We start from the raw sequence: 16,861 nt of genomic DNA on the forward strand, positions 1-16,861 counted from the left end.
GTTTTAAATACCAAAAAATATTATATTTAAAAAATTAGTTGAAAAATCGAATTTGAAAAAATAATTATTTCTTATTTTATTTCAGAGATAAAAAATCTTTTTTGAAAAACCAACCAACAAAACACTTAAATGAAACTGATTCGCAATAAATTTACCTTTGGCTTAATAAACTGAAAAAGACAACGTACAACCAAAAAATAGACATTTTAAGAAAATAATTATCTAAAGTTTAAAAAATGATAAATTACAAAGGTTAAAACTTTAGTGTTATTAATTTTATAACTTACATCATACACATAATCCCCTATCTTAATTTAATGACAATTAAACTAATTTTTTCATTTCCAATCTCAAACTTCTAACAATTACTTAAACATGAATAAACTAACCAATTTAAAAAGAAAAATAAAAGTTGTATTAAAATATATATCTTCATAAAATAAATTAATAAATAGATAATAATGATAATATTCATAATTTTTAAAGTTATTTTGAATTATGTAGATTTAATGTTAAAGGTAGCTAGGCAATTAAACATTCCATGGCTGCAGGTTACGACGTTTCATAAACTTGGAACTTGTTCAAAACCTAGTAATGCTGTACCATCTACCAAACAACCAGAAAATCTGCAACTGAGATTTGAATCAAACATACATACGACTTTACGGAAATTGAATCAAGAATACTTTTCCAAATTAGGATGAGCACACAATCAAATGAGATTTTTAAGACCTGAATTTGACAGGGTAAAACCAAAGAGAAAACAAAAACAAGCAAAAACAAGAAAACACGAAGAGAAGATGCTAACGAAGCTCAAGTTTTACAAGGCATAATCTCCTAAACAGTTCCATCAGAAGGAAAATCTCAGTCATCCAGAGGACGCGTCTCAACCAAAGAGAAAGCACCATATTTCAACAAATGACAGCAACTCAATCTGTTCGATTTCTACTACTTTCAGCATTTCTGACTGGGTTGAAGTAAGGATGGGCCTGGGTAACATCAAACAATTTCAACAACTGTAACACATTCACAAGTCATTGCGTAGTAAACAGATATACTGAACAATTCAGGTTTTACCATGGCTTCTTTTGCAGTTGGACGTTCTTGGTGATCATACCGTAGTAGCTTGTCCACAAAGTCAATAGCCTCAGGAACAGCCAAGTGTTGATTTTCTACACTAATGAACTTTGTCCATGGCTTTCGGCTATGCCTATCGCAATATTAGTGTGTTAGCTAACAATGGTTGGAACGAGTGAAGCTCCAATTTGAGCCTCAAAATATTAACAATGATAATTTAAACCCCAAAAATTATTATTTTCCAAGTGGCACCCGAATGATCCAAATGACCCCACAAATTAGTCTCAAGACCATTTTGCTAGCAAATTAATCCATGAATAGTCATTTCATTATTAATACTGAAAAACACCAATAGAAATGACTAATTAAAACAGCATTGATCATTGAGGTACTATTAAGTAATAAAAACATCTTTTCGGGACTAATTTTTCTGGGTCAAATTAAACCCTTGAATGAACAAAAGCAACATCTATACAGAATTATAGAACATAAACAAACCTCCCAACAAGCGCTGCAAGATGTGGGTCCAACTCTATGCGATACTTATTTAAATATGCACTTAATTCATCTGTACCGAGTACCTATAGCAGTGGAGGAGAGAACAGAGATCAATCTACATTCTTGATCTCAATCTATTCAATGTTCAAGTTGCATCTAATACATGATATAGATAACAATATGAGTGAACATCCTTTGCAGATCCAAATCTAGTTCGGATTTCCAGTTGACTTTCACAAACATGAATAACAACAGAAGATAAAACAAGCAACTAGCAACACACTTAGATAAGTTTCCAAAAATAGGATCTGAACAGAGGAAAGAGACTTTTGAAACCCATTGACATTTCAATACATCACAGAAAGAGATTATTCCATAACAAGAACAACCACTGAGATAAGCAATAGTACAAAGAAAAAATAGTAAAGAAAACGGCAACAAAATTAAGGGGGGACTACAATAGACCAGAACATCACACATATGCATTGGAACAAAATCCATAGTCAGAATCAGTCGGGTACAAATTAAAAACATCAAAAGTCCCAGAGCAAAAGCAGAAATTCTTTTTCACCCAGACACAGAACCAACACAATCTGGCACCAACACCACTAATAGTCTTCACTTACCTTGGCTATTTTGACCAGTTGATCATAGTTATCATGTCCATAAAAGAATGGCTCCTTCCGGAATATCTGAAAGAACATACAACTCAGGTAAATGCAGAGTCCAAGCTATACACTGTCTTCAAAGACGATATTAATACATCCCCTAGTTAAAGATTATAAGGTTTTACATGCCGAGGACCGAGCATAAACAGTAAATATTTAAAAAATAAAATAAAATAATTTTGTACAATATGCATCTCTTACCATTCCAGCAAACATACAACCAAGACTCCATAAATCAAGAGAATAATCGTAGTCTTGAAGATCAACAAGAAGCTCGGGGCCTTTGAAATATCTACAAGAAAAGCACATATAAAGATCACAATTTTGAATGACAACATGAAGAGCCCACCATGGGGGATTTGCTGAGTTAAGTAGTGTTTTTTTCTTTTCTTTTCTTTTTTGTTCAGTTTTCTTTTGACCAAAATACTAAGCTATATAATATAGTTGTCCATTTTTTCAAAACTCTATTTGGTCCCAAATCAATTGAACTCCTTTTTCAAATCAACTACATGCTTCCTCTGGTAAAAAATAATACTTTTAAACTTTATTTGGTCCCAAATAGATAATATAGGAAGCATCAATTAATTAATTTTCCCACAAACCTATTAAATGAAATAGAGAAAGTATAAGAATAGGATAAGTAATAAGGGTGATTTTGTACACTCAAATTTGTCTAAACTCAAAATGTTACGAATTATTTCCTCAACCCCAGTGTTACTGCAAACTTGGGAAGGAAGGAGTACTTTCTATAGTCCATTTATAAAGAACAAACATATGAGATAGAATTACGTATTTGGCATTTACCTGGTGTAAAGCTCATCATCTGTAAAGAGAGCTTTCCCTCTTAAACATGTTAATAGATTGGAAAGCTATGATTAATAGATAAATATTTTGTTTGTTTACTCCTCTATAGGGGATTTTTTATTCTCTATCTTGTATCTCAACATCTTATTAAAATTATTCTTTTATCCAAAAAAGTAGTACAAATATATACCCTCTTTTATTAAAACAAACAAACACCATCAATAACTAAACCTGCATTGCCTATTTTCTAAGAAGCAACAAGTCTTTCTTTCAGATGCATTTACCTTTAAATATGGCACCAGTAATCCCTTTTTGTCTTTCAGTTCAAGTTTTAATTTTCTTAAACAAGTATCACATTATTTTAAAAAGTACATGTAAAAACTACTACATCAAAAAGAGAAGGAAAAAAATAAAAAATAAAACAGAGTTAAAACATAAGTGCCTATTTCAATAGTTCACTGGTAATAATGTAGATGACTACTATTCTGAAGTTTTCCATATTTGAACTTTGTAATCAGATGGCTTAAGGATTCCTGCGAAAATATTAAAATTAGCATTGAGCACACCAAATTTTGAAGATCCAAAACCCTTTCCTTTCTGGTCATACTCAAGTTTCCATCATACCAAATATCACTTTATCTGGTATTAATTTTACTTTATCTGGTATTAATGTAGCAAAACCAAATGAAATCCTCATAAGCTTGGAACTTGATCAACTTATTCCTTTGGAATTAGTGGTATTAATTTTACTGGCATACATATAAACAAGACATTCTAATGGCTTATAGAAGGAATAATTGCAAATAGTGGATAGCAGGAGAAATTGATTACTTTATTAAAATTGATATATCATCTGAAAAAGTAACAAATAAGACAAGGCGTATAAGAACCTGGACGCAACGCGAACATTATATTCTTTCCCAGGGTGATAAAACTCTGCAAGCCCCCAATCTATAAGCCTAAGTTTTCGCTGCTCATGGTCAATCATCACATTATGTGGCTTTACATCCCGATGCATAATTCCTTGAGAGTGGCAGTAATCTAGTGCCTGGCAGAAACTTCAAATAATTTAGCACCTCTAAGTTGATGACCAAAAACTATTGGAAAAAATTGCATTGGTCAAGAAACCTTATGCAAATTTAAATTACAAACTTAACTAAGTAACACAATTTCAATACATACACCAAATGCAAACCAGGATATACAGCATGTTTGACTATATGTGAGAATATGTAAATTTGCAGGATGCACAACATACAGAACTTCATATTTTAGTGCTGCTGCAGAACAGTTGATGAAATTTAATGACATGTACCTCTCCCCCGAATCAAAGATAATCATTATTGAATACCCCATAAATAATTTGCACAAAGGGAAAAAAAACGAAACAGAAAAGGGCAACCCAGTGCACAAGCATCCCACGTTAACGCAGGGTTCGGAAAAGGGTCGCACCCAAGGGTGTCATGTACGCAGTACTAAATACTCTTCATATAAAATGGTTATACCAAATGTGCTATGATCAACAAGAAATAAAAAGAATTTAAGTTGAAGAATCATAATCAGAGACATTGGCGTTACAAGTATGTCACATGAGGAACAAATGGCTAAAGAATCCCTTGCATGCAAGCCTGGCTTCATAAAATGATTCAATGAGAAAGAAACAGGTTCTTTAATTGTTATAATCATGAAAGGGAAGAGTACTTGCATCAAAGCATTGCAATAACAGAAGTGGAGCATAGTTGAGTTATACAAACCCCTTATATGACATAAACCAAATGCGAGAAATCAGGCCCAATAAACCAACCAAAATTCATCCCTTTTTTGTATATTAATATCATTAAGATCAGACAACCAAAATGGATCATTCATCTTCACTATACCTAAGACAGAAGTATTCACCAAATCTCTACAGCAATCGGCAGAAATATTGAACAGTTTCTAATTTCATTTAACAGCAGTTTTATTTTATTTTTTTAACAAATAGGGTTTAATTTAACAGAAAAATTCACATACATAACAACCAACCAATTTAAAATATCTTGTATCCAGTGAGACACAAGGGGGAAAAAGCACCAACAGAAATATGAGAGCACCGAACTTACTTGTCTGAAAATCTGTCATTAAAATAAGAGAAATACGCTCCAACTGAACAAAGATATCAAACAAAGTTTAGTCGGGGAATATTTCTCTTATTTTAATGACAGAATTTCAGAAAAGCAGGTTCACTGCTCTCATATTTCTTTGGTATGATAACTGATTTAAGGCAAGGCACAACCACCACCAACCAAATATATAGTACAAAGTGTTATATAAACAGTATTCACAGAACAGTGCAAAATGAGATGCAGAATAGAACAGCTTAAGTCTTAATATTTCTAAGTCAAATGAAGCATTTAATATGTCATGACCAGAGAGATATAAAAAATAACATAATGAGTAACAAATGATAGCAATAGATGTTCATGTTCTTTGACAAAATGAGAGATTTAAACTTGCCTTTAAAAGTTCATAGATGTAATATCTTATATCATAGTCTGACAATGTGGGATAAAGCACTTTAAAATCAGTGTTATTAACATATTCAAATATAAGGCTTGGGGTCTTTGACTGCTGATCTCTAACAATGTCGAGCAACTTTACAATATTGGGCCCCCCACAAAGATTCTGTAAAATTTTGATTTCCCTCTTGATCTGCATTCAAAATGCAAAGCAAATATAAGATTTTGAGAACATCATACAAAATCAGCATATGGAAGGCAAATTATATTGTATTTTTCAAACACAACTAAATAACTAACAACCGGTCACCAGGAAGCTTTGCTATTAGACCATACATATTCCAAGTGAACAAATGGAAAGTTGAACCACCCTCTATCACAACGCCACTTACATGACAGTCAAATCCAAGAATGAAGACACAATGCCATAGGCAGTAAGATGCATAGGCAACAGTGGTTAAGAAGAGCCAAAAAAAACATGACTCATCGGCTCATCTAACCAGGTGGAGTTGGCTAAAATTATATGCATCAAACTATAGTTATAACACCAATTTGTCCAATCACTATCAGTATTAAATTATCGAAGAACCATTTAAATCAAGGACTTCAGATAAATCTCTAGTACCTAAGCAATAGATCACGCTTAAATTGAAACTACATATTACCATTCTAAAATGCCCCACACAGAAGTAATAGTATAACTATCCAAACTGAAATAGAATCTCAAGCCACCTCTGAATACATTATCCTACAAAGAAATAGAAGAAAACACATATACACCACTACGTTTTCTACAGCCACTCGCCATAGGGATACAACTGACATCTCGATCAAGTAAAATTATTTTGAGTGATTCTGACAAACCCTATCCCCCAAAAATAACTGTGTCTGTGAGTGTATAAGTGAAACTTTCCAACTGCAATCCAATGTCTGCATTATACATACTTATACATACTCTATAGTCTATACTTATATACTTTAGCCTTTATATATTTACTATCTATCTCCACTATTACAACATATTAAGTGGCCAAAACTATACTATTACTATACCATATTATTATATTAACAACAAACCCAGTTGAATGATATAAACGATAACAAGATATTTCAAAAAAAAAAAATTCAAAATTGCATAAAGCACACAAGAATATCACTAACCTTCTTCTTCTTCACAGGCTTCAGGATCTTTATGACGCATTTTTCGTTATCGGTGCAGTGAACACCCTCAAACACCTCACTGTATTTCCCTCTTCCCACCTTCCTCACCACCTCATAATCATCTTGCTCCCTGCAACTCGCAAAAAAACCAACAAGAAATCAACACACACCACGGGGAAAATAAATAACTAGACCCTAATTTTTTGTTGTCAACAATTTGCAAAATCCAAAGAAATTTTAGAAATAATAAAGAGGATAGGGGGATATCGAAATTGAAAATTAAAGAGAGGAAAATAAGGAGAGTGGATTATTCTTTACCCCCACTGGACGTTGAGGGTTTCGTAGTCCCAATATTCTTTAGGGCGAACGACGTTGACGTCGGCGTAAACCCTTGCCTTGGACGACGCGCCGGGCCGGCGCGTCGACTTGCCAATCTTTTGTGCCAGGGTTTCGGCGGCGGCGAGTGCTGGCGGAGGGCGACGGAAGGTAGAGGCGGCGGCGCGTGAGGTGAAGCGGGTGAGAAAGAAGAGGAGAGGAAGAGCTCGCGGTAGGTTGGGATAGCGAAGGGAAGGAGGAGTACGGAAGAGAGAAAGCAACGCGTCGCGCGAGAGGGAGAAGGAGAAGGAGGTCTGTTGGAACTGGAAGGGCCTTATGGCCATTTACTTCGAAATTCGAGGAGAAAAACAGAATTAAAACCACTTTGATGATTCATGACTTTGGACTTCGAAGTTCGGACTCAATTTTCGAGCTCTCTTTTCTTTTTCCCTTAAAAAAAAAAAAAAAGAAAAACTACAATTTGTATCCATAAACTTTACATGCTGACAAAAATATCTATAGAAGAAGAAAAGTAACTTTGTATCTATGAAAGACTGGATCCGTCTCTCGATAGTAGTATAGTACTCGAATATCATTAAAACGTTAGCTCTGTTAATTTAAAGGCCAACACGGCACGTTAAATGCTTACCTAGCTTTTGATTTTTAATTTTTATTTTTTTAAGAACCTTCCAGGTGGATATAGAAGAAAAAGAGAGAAACGTTAGAGGCACGTCGCGCCATTCCATCTTCTTCCTCACCACCCTTCTGCATGTCCTAGCAGAAAGAGAGAGACGTGAACCACGTACTGAACCCTACGCGACCAACCAATCCGCCCAACCACCTCCGTCCACCCGAAACGACCACCGGCGACCAGCATCGCCCAATCCTTCTTCCATTTTCTTCTCCATTTCCCCATTTCTTCCCTCCTTTGCACGAAGTCACCCTGTCTCTGCGCGAACAGCCCCTGCTACGCATCTTCCAATCCGGCGAGCAACCAACGGCGGCAAACTGTTGTGCCGCTGCGACCACCACTCCTCCGCCTCGCCTACTTTCTTCGTCATTCCCTCTCATCAATGCAGGTTCCATTCCCTTCCCCTACTTTTCTGTCTTTCTTTTCTTTATTTTTATTGTTTTTCATTCTGTTTTAGTGATCTAGTTAGGTTAAGTTGGATGATTTCTGTGTTTTGGATTGAATGTGTTTGTTGTGGCTGAATTTTCTGGGTTGTTTGATGCCTACATCGAACTAAATATGCTGTCTGAATTTGCTGCACACCACATGCTTGATATATCGCCTGAATGGAGTATTTGATTTAAACCTTATGTCTGATCAGCATAGGGCTTAAGTTTTGTTTCATTAGGCATTTTAATTCACAAATATGCAGTTTTCGAAACTTCTTGATGATGATTGTGATTAAACTTTGGTTATGCGCTAGTTGAATGTCCTTGTTGAACACCAAATTGGTGAATTTGTTTGGTTAATTTGTGCAGATTTTAGCTCTTAATCATATTTTTTGTGAAATTTATAGCAGTGCATACCATGTTTTGTTTAGTGAATTGCTGAGTTGCTTACTCATGTGTTCTTGAACATAAATGAGCATATACAATAATAGGTGTATTGATATGGACTGTTCATTTTTTGATGTTTTATTCATGTCTTAAAGTTGAAAAAAATTGGGTGTTGGGTAATGTTATAAACTGATTATGTTTATTGATGGTTCATTCAATTTTTGATGATTCATTCATTTGGGTGTTGGGTAATATTAGAATATATGAAATTTTTTTTGTTATTGACAGAAATGGCTACAACTACGCATATCACGTTAGTAATACACCATAGAGGTAGACTTGAAAGGGGGTCGGATGGCAAGTTGTGTTATGCAGAAGATAAAATTACTGAGGTGGAGAGAGTTAACGTGGATACTCTGAATGGCTTCTTCATTAGTGACCTACTGAAAGACACTGGGTATCCAATCATCTCCGATTTCTACTGGCTACATCCTGGAATGGAAATTGAGGGTGGTTTGAGGCTTCTGCGACTTGACATGGATGTTGTTAAGATGTATGAAGCTGCTGTGGAGAATGGACATAAGATTGAATTATACACAGAGCACCTCATTAGCCAAGCAGATGTTATAGAAGCACCTGGTGAGGTTAATGTTACTCCATCAAGGAGGATGAGAAAAGTTTGTGTTAGGAGGACTCCAACTCCAAAGAAGGCAAAATGTCCTAGAAGAATTCTTCAACTAGAAGGGGTACAAACTAAAGCCCAAATTACAGAGGAGACCCATGGTACAGAAAAAGGCCCAAGCAGATGCCAGCCAGTTTCCATCAGTTCCAGTTACACTAAACACAGTTCCTGTATCTGAAGAATCTACTACACCAAACACAGTTCCAACAACATCTATTCCTCTTGATCATGAAAACTTAGGAGACATATCTGTCCAGTTTAACATTGACAACAATGCCTAGCCAAAGTCACCAACATACACAGAGCCACCCTCTACCTCTGATGATCCATAAGACGAATTGCTCACCCAATATGTTCCTTTACCACGGAATCAATCCTCCTCCCAATCCATGCCTGAACCACCTTCAACCCCCCGAACCAACACCCCTTCTACCAATCCATCTGCCACAGTAAATGCTCCAGAAACACAGAATAACAACACAGAGAAGGGTACTGGAGGTAGTAGGAAAAAACAGATAAGGAGATATACTAAGAGACCCCTTCCAACTGGACAAATATTTATCCCTAATACAGATCCAAATCAACCTCCATCAGTATTTATTCCGGTGGATAGGAGAGAATATTCAGATGATGAATCTAATGTTCATTGCTATGAGTCAGAGGGCCTCCACAGCATTGGAAGTGATGAAGATGACCAGGGAAGGTCATTTCCACAGGGCAATGCCGATGCACCTGTTAAGGAGGTGAGGCTGGAGCTTGAAATAGAGTTTGAGACTCTGCAACAGTTCAAGAAAGCTGTAAGAAAGTTCAATATTAATCTTGGAAGAAGTATTTTTTTTCCAAGGATTGATTCAACAAGATGCAAAGCTATTTGCTATGATGAAAAATGCTAGTGGCTTACTGGTCTTCTATGTAGGCATGCCTGTGCTGCCATTGCATACCAAAATCGCAGGGCCGAGGTCTTTGCTCACAACTGGTTTACTATGGGAGCATACAACCTAGCATATCAGTGGATAGTTCAACCTGTCCCAAGCCAAGAATACTGGGAGAAGAGAAATCACTATCCATTGTTGCCTCCTGTGTATAGGAAACCTATTGGGAGACATACTAAAAAGAGAGATAGTCGTAGAGATGGTCCTAGAGAGAATCCTGATTCCCATAGAGCAAAGAGGAGATATGGCCCCATTAAATATAAATATTGTCTGAAGGTATACCTTAACATTCAATGTTTCCTTCGTTTACTTATGCATATTGATTGTCTTATAAAAAATTTAAAATTGCAATTATTGCTGCTGTGGTCTCAGACTGGTCATAACAGCAAAAGATGTGACAAGAAGAAAGAAGCTATGGCTAGCGGAGGAGCTGCAGCAGGTAGTGGTAGTCAGCATCAGGGTGTAGCAGCAACAACTGTGAAGGTATGGCTGTTGATGATCTTTTTGAGGATGCTGCCAGAGAGCAAGAGATGTATTGGGAAGAGACTTTGGAGGCAGCAGATGCTAAAGCATCAGCTTCAGATTCACCCAATGTAAGTTATTTATATGCACTCTCTTCTTCTACTTATTGGCATAAAGATAAATTTATCTTGCATTAAACATTTGACTTAATGCAATTACCTATTTATAGGTGAATGTTGATGATCTGAACTGTGTGAATTCTTCTGAAGAACCTATGGCAGTAAGACCTCCACCTTCTAACTTCTCAACTACATTTGTGCCACCTAGACCTATCATGAATCCAACCATGTCCAAGAGATCAATTAGGAGGAGAAACGTTAAGAGGCCACCACCGTCACAACCTTCTCCCCTCAGACCTGCCCCACCACAACCTACTCCCATAACGCCTACCACACCACAACCTTCTGTTGTTAGGCCTACATCACCAACTAACCAACCTCCTCCAAAAGTTACCAGACAAAAAATGCATGGTGCAAGTCGAGGGACGACTACAAGATTTATGCGATTCATGCCAACTCCACCATCCACAATTCTAACAGCAGGCAGATGGCCAGCACCTGGGTTCCGCCCACCACCAGAGGCATCTTCAAGTAGCAACAACAACGGAGTTTTGATGAGTCCATATTTGATGGTATATTTTGACTCAATTTGGATGGATTCTAGCACATGAATTCACACTTAAGTACCAGAATAGCATACTTTTGTGTTTTGTCTCCAATTTGATCCTAAATGTAAAAACATGCAATTTTGTGCTTTAATAGAGCAAATTAATCCCACTTTTGTGTCATTCGATGCTGTGACATGGTTTGTGAGTGATTTCAGGCCTTGAAGGCAAGAATGGATGGGCAAAAGTGAAAGGAAGCATGTACAAGGAAGAACATATGAAGAAAACAAGGAAAAGCACACACAGCAAGGTGTGCGTGCGCACAAGTACCCGTGCGTATGCACAGGAGCCAAAACAGCAAAGTGTGTGGACGCACACATCTGTGCGTCCGCATAGGACCCAACACGTGATTTTATTAATGAAACACGTGCAGCGCGTATTTTGGGGGCTTTTGGCCCGTTTTGGAAGGCTGAATTGCTGAATTGAAGTGCTATATAAGGGGATATTCAACACTTAGCAAGGGAGCTCATTTTTATTTATGTAGTAGTAGTATAGGAAGTTTCCATAGGAGTAGGAGTAGTGTAGCATTGCTCTCTTAGGGTTTATGCAATTTCAATTGTAGCATTTTATAGCAAGCTTTAATTTTGGATGTTGATCAACTCTTTTGTAAGTACTCTTAATTTCCTCTTTAATTACATTGTCTTTATTTTCATTTCTTCTTAGTTCAAGTGCTTTGTTTATATTTGCAATTTTGAGTTCTTGAAGTTTTGATTGATGAATTTAGTGTTTTATGCTTTCTTTATGCTTGATTGTTGTTTATATTTGGTTTTGTTGATAGTTGGTTATAGCTTTCCAATTTCCTTTGCAATTTTCCATACTTTACTTTTATGCACACAAGGTGTTTGTGAAAATGCCAACTTTAAGTTTTGAATAGATTTCCACAACCTTGGCCTGTGGTTTGAGTTCCTAGGATACTAGAGTCATAATGTCCGACATTTAGTGGTGATTCTTGGGTAGTTAGTTGACTCTTGTTTCCATTGACGCTAGCTTTTTATCAACTAGTTTGATAAGTTGGTTAGGACTTAAAGATTAAGGTCAATTATGCTTGCTTGACTTACTCCTCGATGGTTGGGGTTGACTAGGCGAGATTGACTCATGACAATTACCATAGTTGTGGTTATGGCAATGATAGGACTCCTTGGATCTTCACTCCCAAGCCAAGGTCTCTTTTATGCATTAATTCACAATTTTGCTCATTCCTTAGTTCTTTGATTTCTTAGTTCTTTTAATCTTCGATTTCTTGCTTGAAAACCCCCTTTTGCCTTAACAACCAATGAAGTAACACTTCAATTGCGTTCCTAGGGAGAACGACCCGAGAGTCTAAATACTCTCGGTTTATATTTCTTTCGAATTTGACATTTGATTTGAGCATTACTTGTGGGTTTGGAACTATACTTACAACGCCAATCTTATTTTGAGATAAAATTTCTAGCCGACGGTTTTGCTCAACATTAGGTTTCTAGTGGCAGCAGCAACTCCACACCCAACAAATAGGAATTTCTAGTGTGACTTTGTTTTTTGATCAAGGACTTACTGTAATGAGAGCTCTATCAACTCTGAACTATGGTTTTTTTGTAACTTATGCCTGAGCTTATATTTCACAACCTGATGCTTTCATGTTCATGGTTTGTATTGGTACTATTAGGTACATTTGATTTGCTACTGCTACATCAGACTCATACACTTGTTTTGAGGAATTTGTTGCTAAATGCTTGTGTTAAAATTATGTCAAGGTTTATTATACCTTATGGAATGAATATTTAGTTCCATTTCTAGGTTACAATTTTGCTATTTAGTATACAATACCAAGTTTCCGGCTAGATTTGTCAAATCACGACATTTATATGTCCTTTTTTGTCAAAATTGTGTTAGCTCCAATATCACAGATATCAAATACATTAACAATCATGGACATTAATGTCATAACACAACTTGACTTTTTTCACAACAACTGAATATATTAACAGAGTTTTGAAGTTCATCATCATCGAAACCAAACAGCTTTGAAGTTCTTCATCATTGAAACCAAATAGCTGCACAAAAAGACCCCAGGACAACATACACCATACACACAGTTACATATTGATTAACTGGAGTAGATTTAGGCCTACACAAATCAATAAACTAAAAAAAATTGTTATAATCCATGACCTAATAGTTCAAATTTCACCCTGGAGCTTTCCTATCTTTAACAAGATCTTCACACTATTCTCTTGAATCTCTCTTCTTTGCCCAGTGACATTGACCTCATGGTTACCACAGGAGCTATCTTGATTTTTTCTAACAAGGGCTCTTACCAGTCCCTCCCATCCTCCGTTAATCTCATCCATCCATACAAAATACTTGCAATCTATCGTCTGTAGCGTGAAAGGGAGGAATAAGGAATCGTTCACAAATAAGTTAATCTGAACAGAACCACAAAAACAAAAAGACTTATCTTCCATAGAGGACACCTTACGAACCATTTCCCAGGATTTGTTAAGGTTCCAGATTGTAGCAACACCACATCCTGTCCACAAAAATATCTCCCAAACAAAGTCTTCTCTTCACCCCTCTTGGAAGACGAAGTCCCTTCTTCGCTGATGCTTCCATTCGAACATCCGCTTCTCCTAGACATTCTAGGGTTTTCAAATTGAAATTGGGGAAACAGTTGATGATAAATTAGGGAATTAAGTGATGTTATAATGGTAACAACATGCTTGGACACATCAGACTGCTGATTCAAAGCCAGGTAAGCACTTAACATGCCATGTTGGCCATTAAGTAAATAGAGCTAACGTTTTAATGACGTTCGAATACTATCGACAGACGGATCCAGCCTTTCATAGGTACAAAGTCACTTTTCTTCTTCTATGGGTACTTTTGTCAGCGTTCGCAAAGTTCATGGGTACAAATGGTATATATATATATATATATATATTATAATATTTTGTCATTTCTGCACATTTATTATTTAAGAAGATATCCAAATATGTGAGTTTGAATAGAGAGTAAATTTTAATTTTTGTCTCTAATATTTTTTAAAAATTTGAAAAATATTTTTAATATTAATTTATTTTAGAATAATCCAAATTAATTCCAAAAAATTTAAAAAGTAGACATTTTAGTTTTAAAAAAATTAATATACAGATTAACTTTTAGCATTTTTTTCTGTCGGACATAACAGTTTCCAATCCATTTTTCAGTGTGACTCACTGACGGAGGATAAAACAGTCCTTAGTAGTTTTGTTCTTCCTCTTCTTTTCCAATGCCTGACGTCTCTTTAGCTTAGAAATCATTCAGATCAAAAGCATTGGTCATCTCATTGACTACTACTGCGACAAAAACTACGTCTCCTCCACCTACTGTCCGTCCGCTGCGGCTCCACCCAGTGCTCCCTTGCCAGCTTCACCTCCTGCGGCACTTGCAATGCCCCTCCCTGCCTAGGATGCTGCAACAACACGTGGCCTCATATTAGACAACACTATCACCCACACCACCATTGGCAGCAAACTTGCCGAAGACGTAGTATCCGTACAATCCACTAACAGCTTTAACCCAAGCCAAAATGTCACCGTTTCACGCTTCTTCTTTTCCTGCACCCTCACTTTCTTCCTCAAATTGAATTGTCCTTCATTCCTCTCTTTCCACTGTAACCACCCTCTCTTTTGGATTTCTCGATTATAATCGTTAACAGAGACAACACCGTGTGCAAAGACGATGACATCATCATGTGCTTTTGGTCCGAATGATTTCTGAGCTGAAGAGATAATGATGGCAACGGAAAAGAAGAGAAAGAAGAAAGCTACCAAAAATTATTTTGTCCTTTTTGTCAGGGACTGTTTTGTCCCCCGTTAGTGAATCATGCCAGATTGAAAATTATTATGTCCAACAGAAGAAATCGCTAGGAACTGATTTGTATATTAATTTTTTTTGGAGTAAAATATTCGTTTTTAAAATTCTTAGAAATTAATTTAGATAATTATGTTATTTTTTATTTTAATTTTATTTTTAACTTTTTGAATAAATTAAATATTAAGGATATTTTAAAATTTAAAAAAAGCGTTAGAAATCAAAAGTAGAATTACCCTTAATTAAAACTTGTTTAAAATTAAGAATAAAATTAAAATAAATTAAGCCTCAAGTGTATTTTAATCTTTTCACAAAATCGTTAAAAATACAAAGTAAACTTTTCTCTTTATGTTATTACTACAACGAAATTAAATTTATATACAAAATATGAACTGGTATAACGAGTTTAGTTTTCTAATCAATAGTCTTGCTTAATTCTTATGAATAGAAAACATATTTTATATTTTACTATATTTTAACATCTATATTTATAATAACAATGTATAATATATAATAATATAATAATAACATAGCAAAATATCACTACAAAAAAAAATATGTTTTAGCGACAAAATTTTTGCAGCAATAATATAATGGCTACTAATTTCTTAATTTAAGTTATGTTTTTGCGACAATTATATATTTGCCATTATTATTATATGTTATAGTGGTCATTATCATTATTGCCAGAAAATTTTATTTTATTTTTAATTTTAATTTTTTTAATTATTATAGTGGCCATTACCATTATTGCCACTAAACTTTTATTATATTTTTTTATATCTCATCCCTAAATCAAATTGAAAAACGGAAAGAGAGAGAAAAACTAAAAACGAAAGAAAATGATCGCCACTAGCGAGGGTTAACTCGCGTAACTTCCCTCCATCGCTGATCACCACCGTCGTAACCGTTGTCATCGTTAACGCCGCCGTCCATCATCCTACTCCGTGGACCTCGTTTCCATCCGATCCGTCTCAAATCCGCATCATTGTCATCGTTTGTTCGTCTTATATCTATGTCACCAAGGTCTTCCAACCATCGTTGTTGCTCTTGTCACAACACCACACCTCCTCCGCTTGCACCGCCGCCCTTCTTGAGCGTAGGCGCACAAGATTGAGGCCGCCGGTAGGTCTTCTCTGTTTATTTTTTCAATTTTGGTTTGAATATTCAGAAGCCTGAGATTCTCTATGTGTGTTATTATTTTTGCTCTATTTGCTTGCTTGATCCTAATGAATCTGGCAGATGAAGCTGAAATCGAAGTGCTTTTTTAGTAATAAATTTTATTTGGATTTTGGTTTAAGTGTTTGAAATGCTTTCTGCAAAGTTTCTTTCCAGCTTTGACTAAGATTGTTAGCAAACTCGGTGCAAATTCTCGTTCAGTCGACACAATTTTGCATTGCCTTCATGCAGGAATGTCTGGTATTCTCCATTGCAACCCTTGATTGTTTCTGATATTTGTTTGGAAAATTGATTATAGATATATTTAGTTGTTTGTCAAATTGTCCTGATTGATTCTTAGATATTGAATGTGTGTATTGGCAAAGGATGAAATCCATTATTAGAATGTCATGCCTTAAAATGAAATAGAAGTTTTCCTCCGAGACTTGTTCAGCAATAGGCAATTTCAACCTCTATAATAAAATATGGTTTTAATCTATAGATACAATTTCTTCTATTTTTTCAAGTCTAAAAGAGCTGTACAG

The 16,861-nt window shown here is 35.7% G+C and overlaps 1 protein-coding gene across 1 annotated transcript; it reads right to left on the minus strand.

Moving 5' to 3' along the window:
* Positions 1-510: 510 nt before the first annotated feature.
* Positions 511-7,413, minus strand: LOC130935071 (casein kinase II subunit alpha-like). Its single transcript, XM_057864631.1, has 9 exons — positions 7,025-7,413; positions 6,707-6,836; positions 5,544-5,738; positions 3,938-4,095; positions 2,445-2,535; positions 2,202-2,267; positions 1,576-1,658; positions 1,078-1,210; positions 511-989 (listed from the first exon to the last, which is right to left on the minus strand). Exons 1-9 carry the CDS (start codon positions 7,363-7,365, stop codon positions 930-932), a joined length of 1,257 nt encoding a protein of 418 aa, XP_057720614.1. The 5' UTR covers positions 7,366-7,413; the 3' UTR covers positions 511-929.
* Between the last annotated feature and the right edge of the window lie 9,448 nt (positions 7,414-16,861).

The sequence above is a fragment of the Arachis stenosperma genome, chromosome 6 (genome assembly GCF_014773155.1).
Source record: "Arachis stenosperma cultivar V10309 chromosome 6, arast.V10309.gnm1.PFL2, whole genome shotgun sequence".
Taxonomy (NCBI): Eukaryota; Viridiplantae; Streptophyta; class Magnoliopsida; order Fabales; family Fabaceae; genus Arachis; species Arachis stenosperma.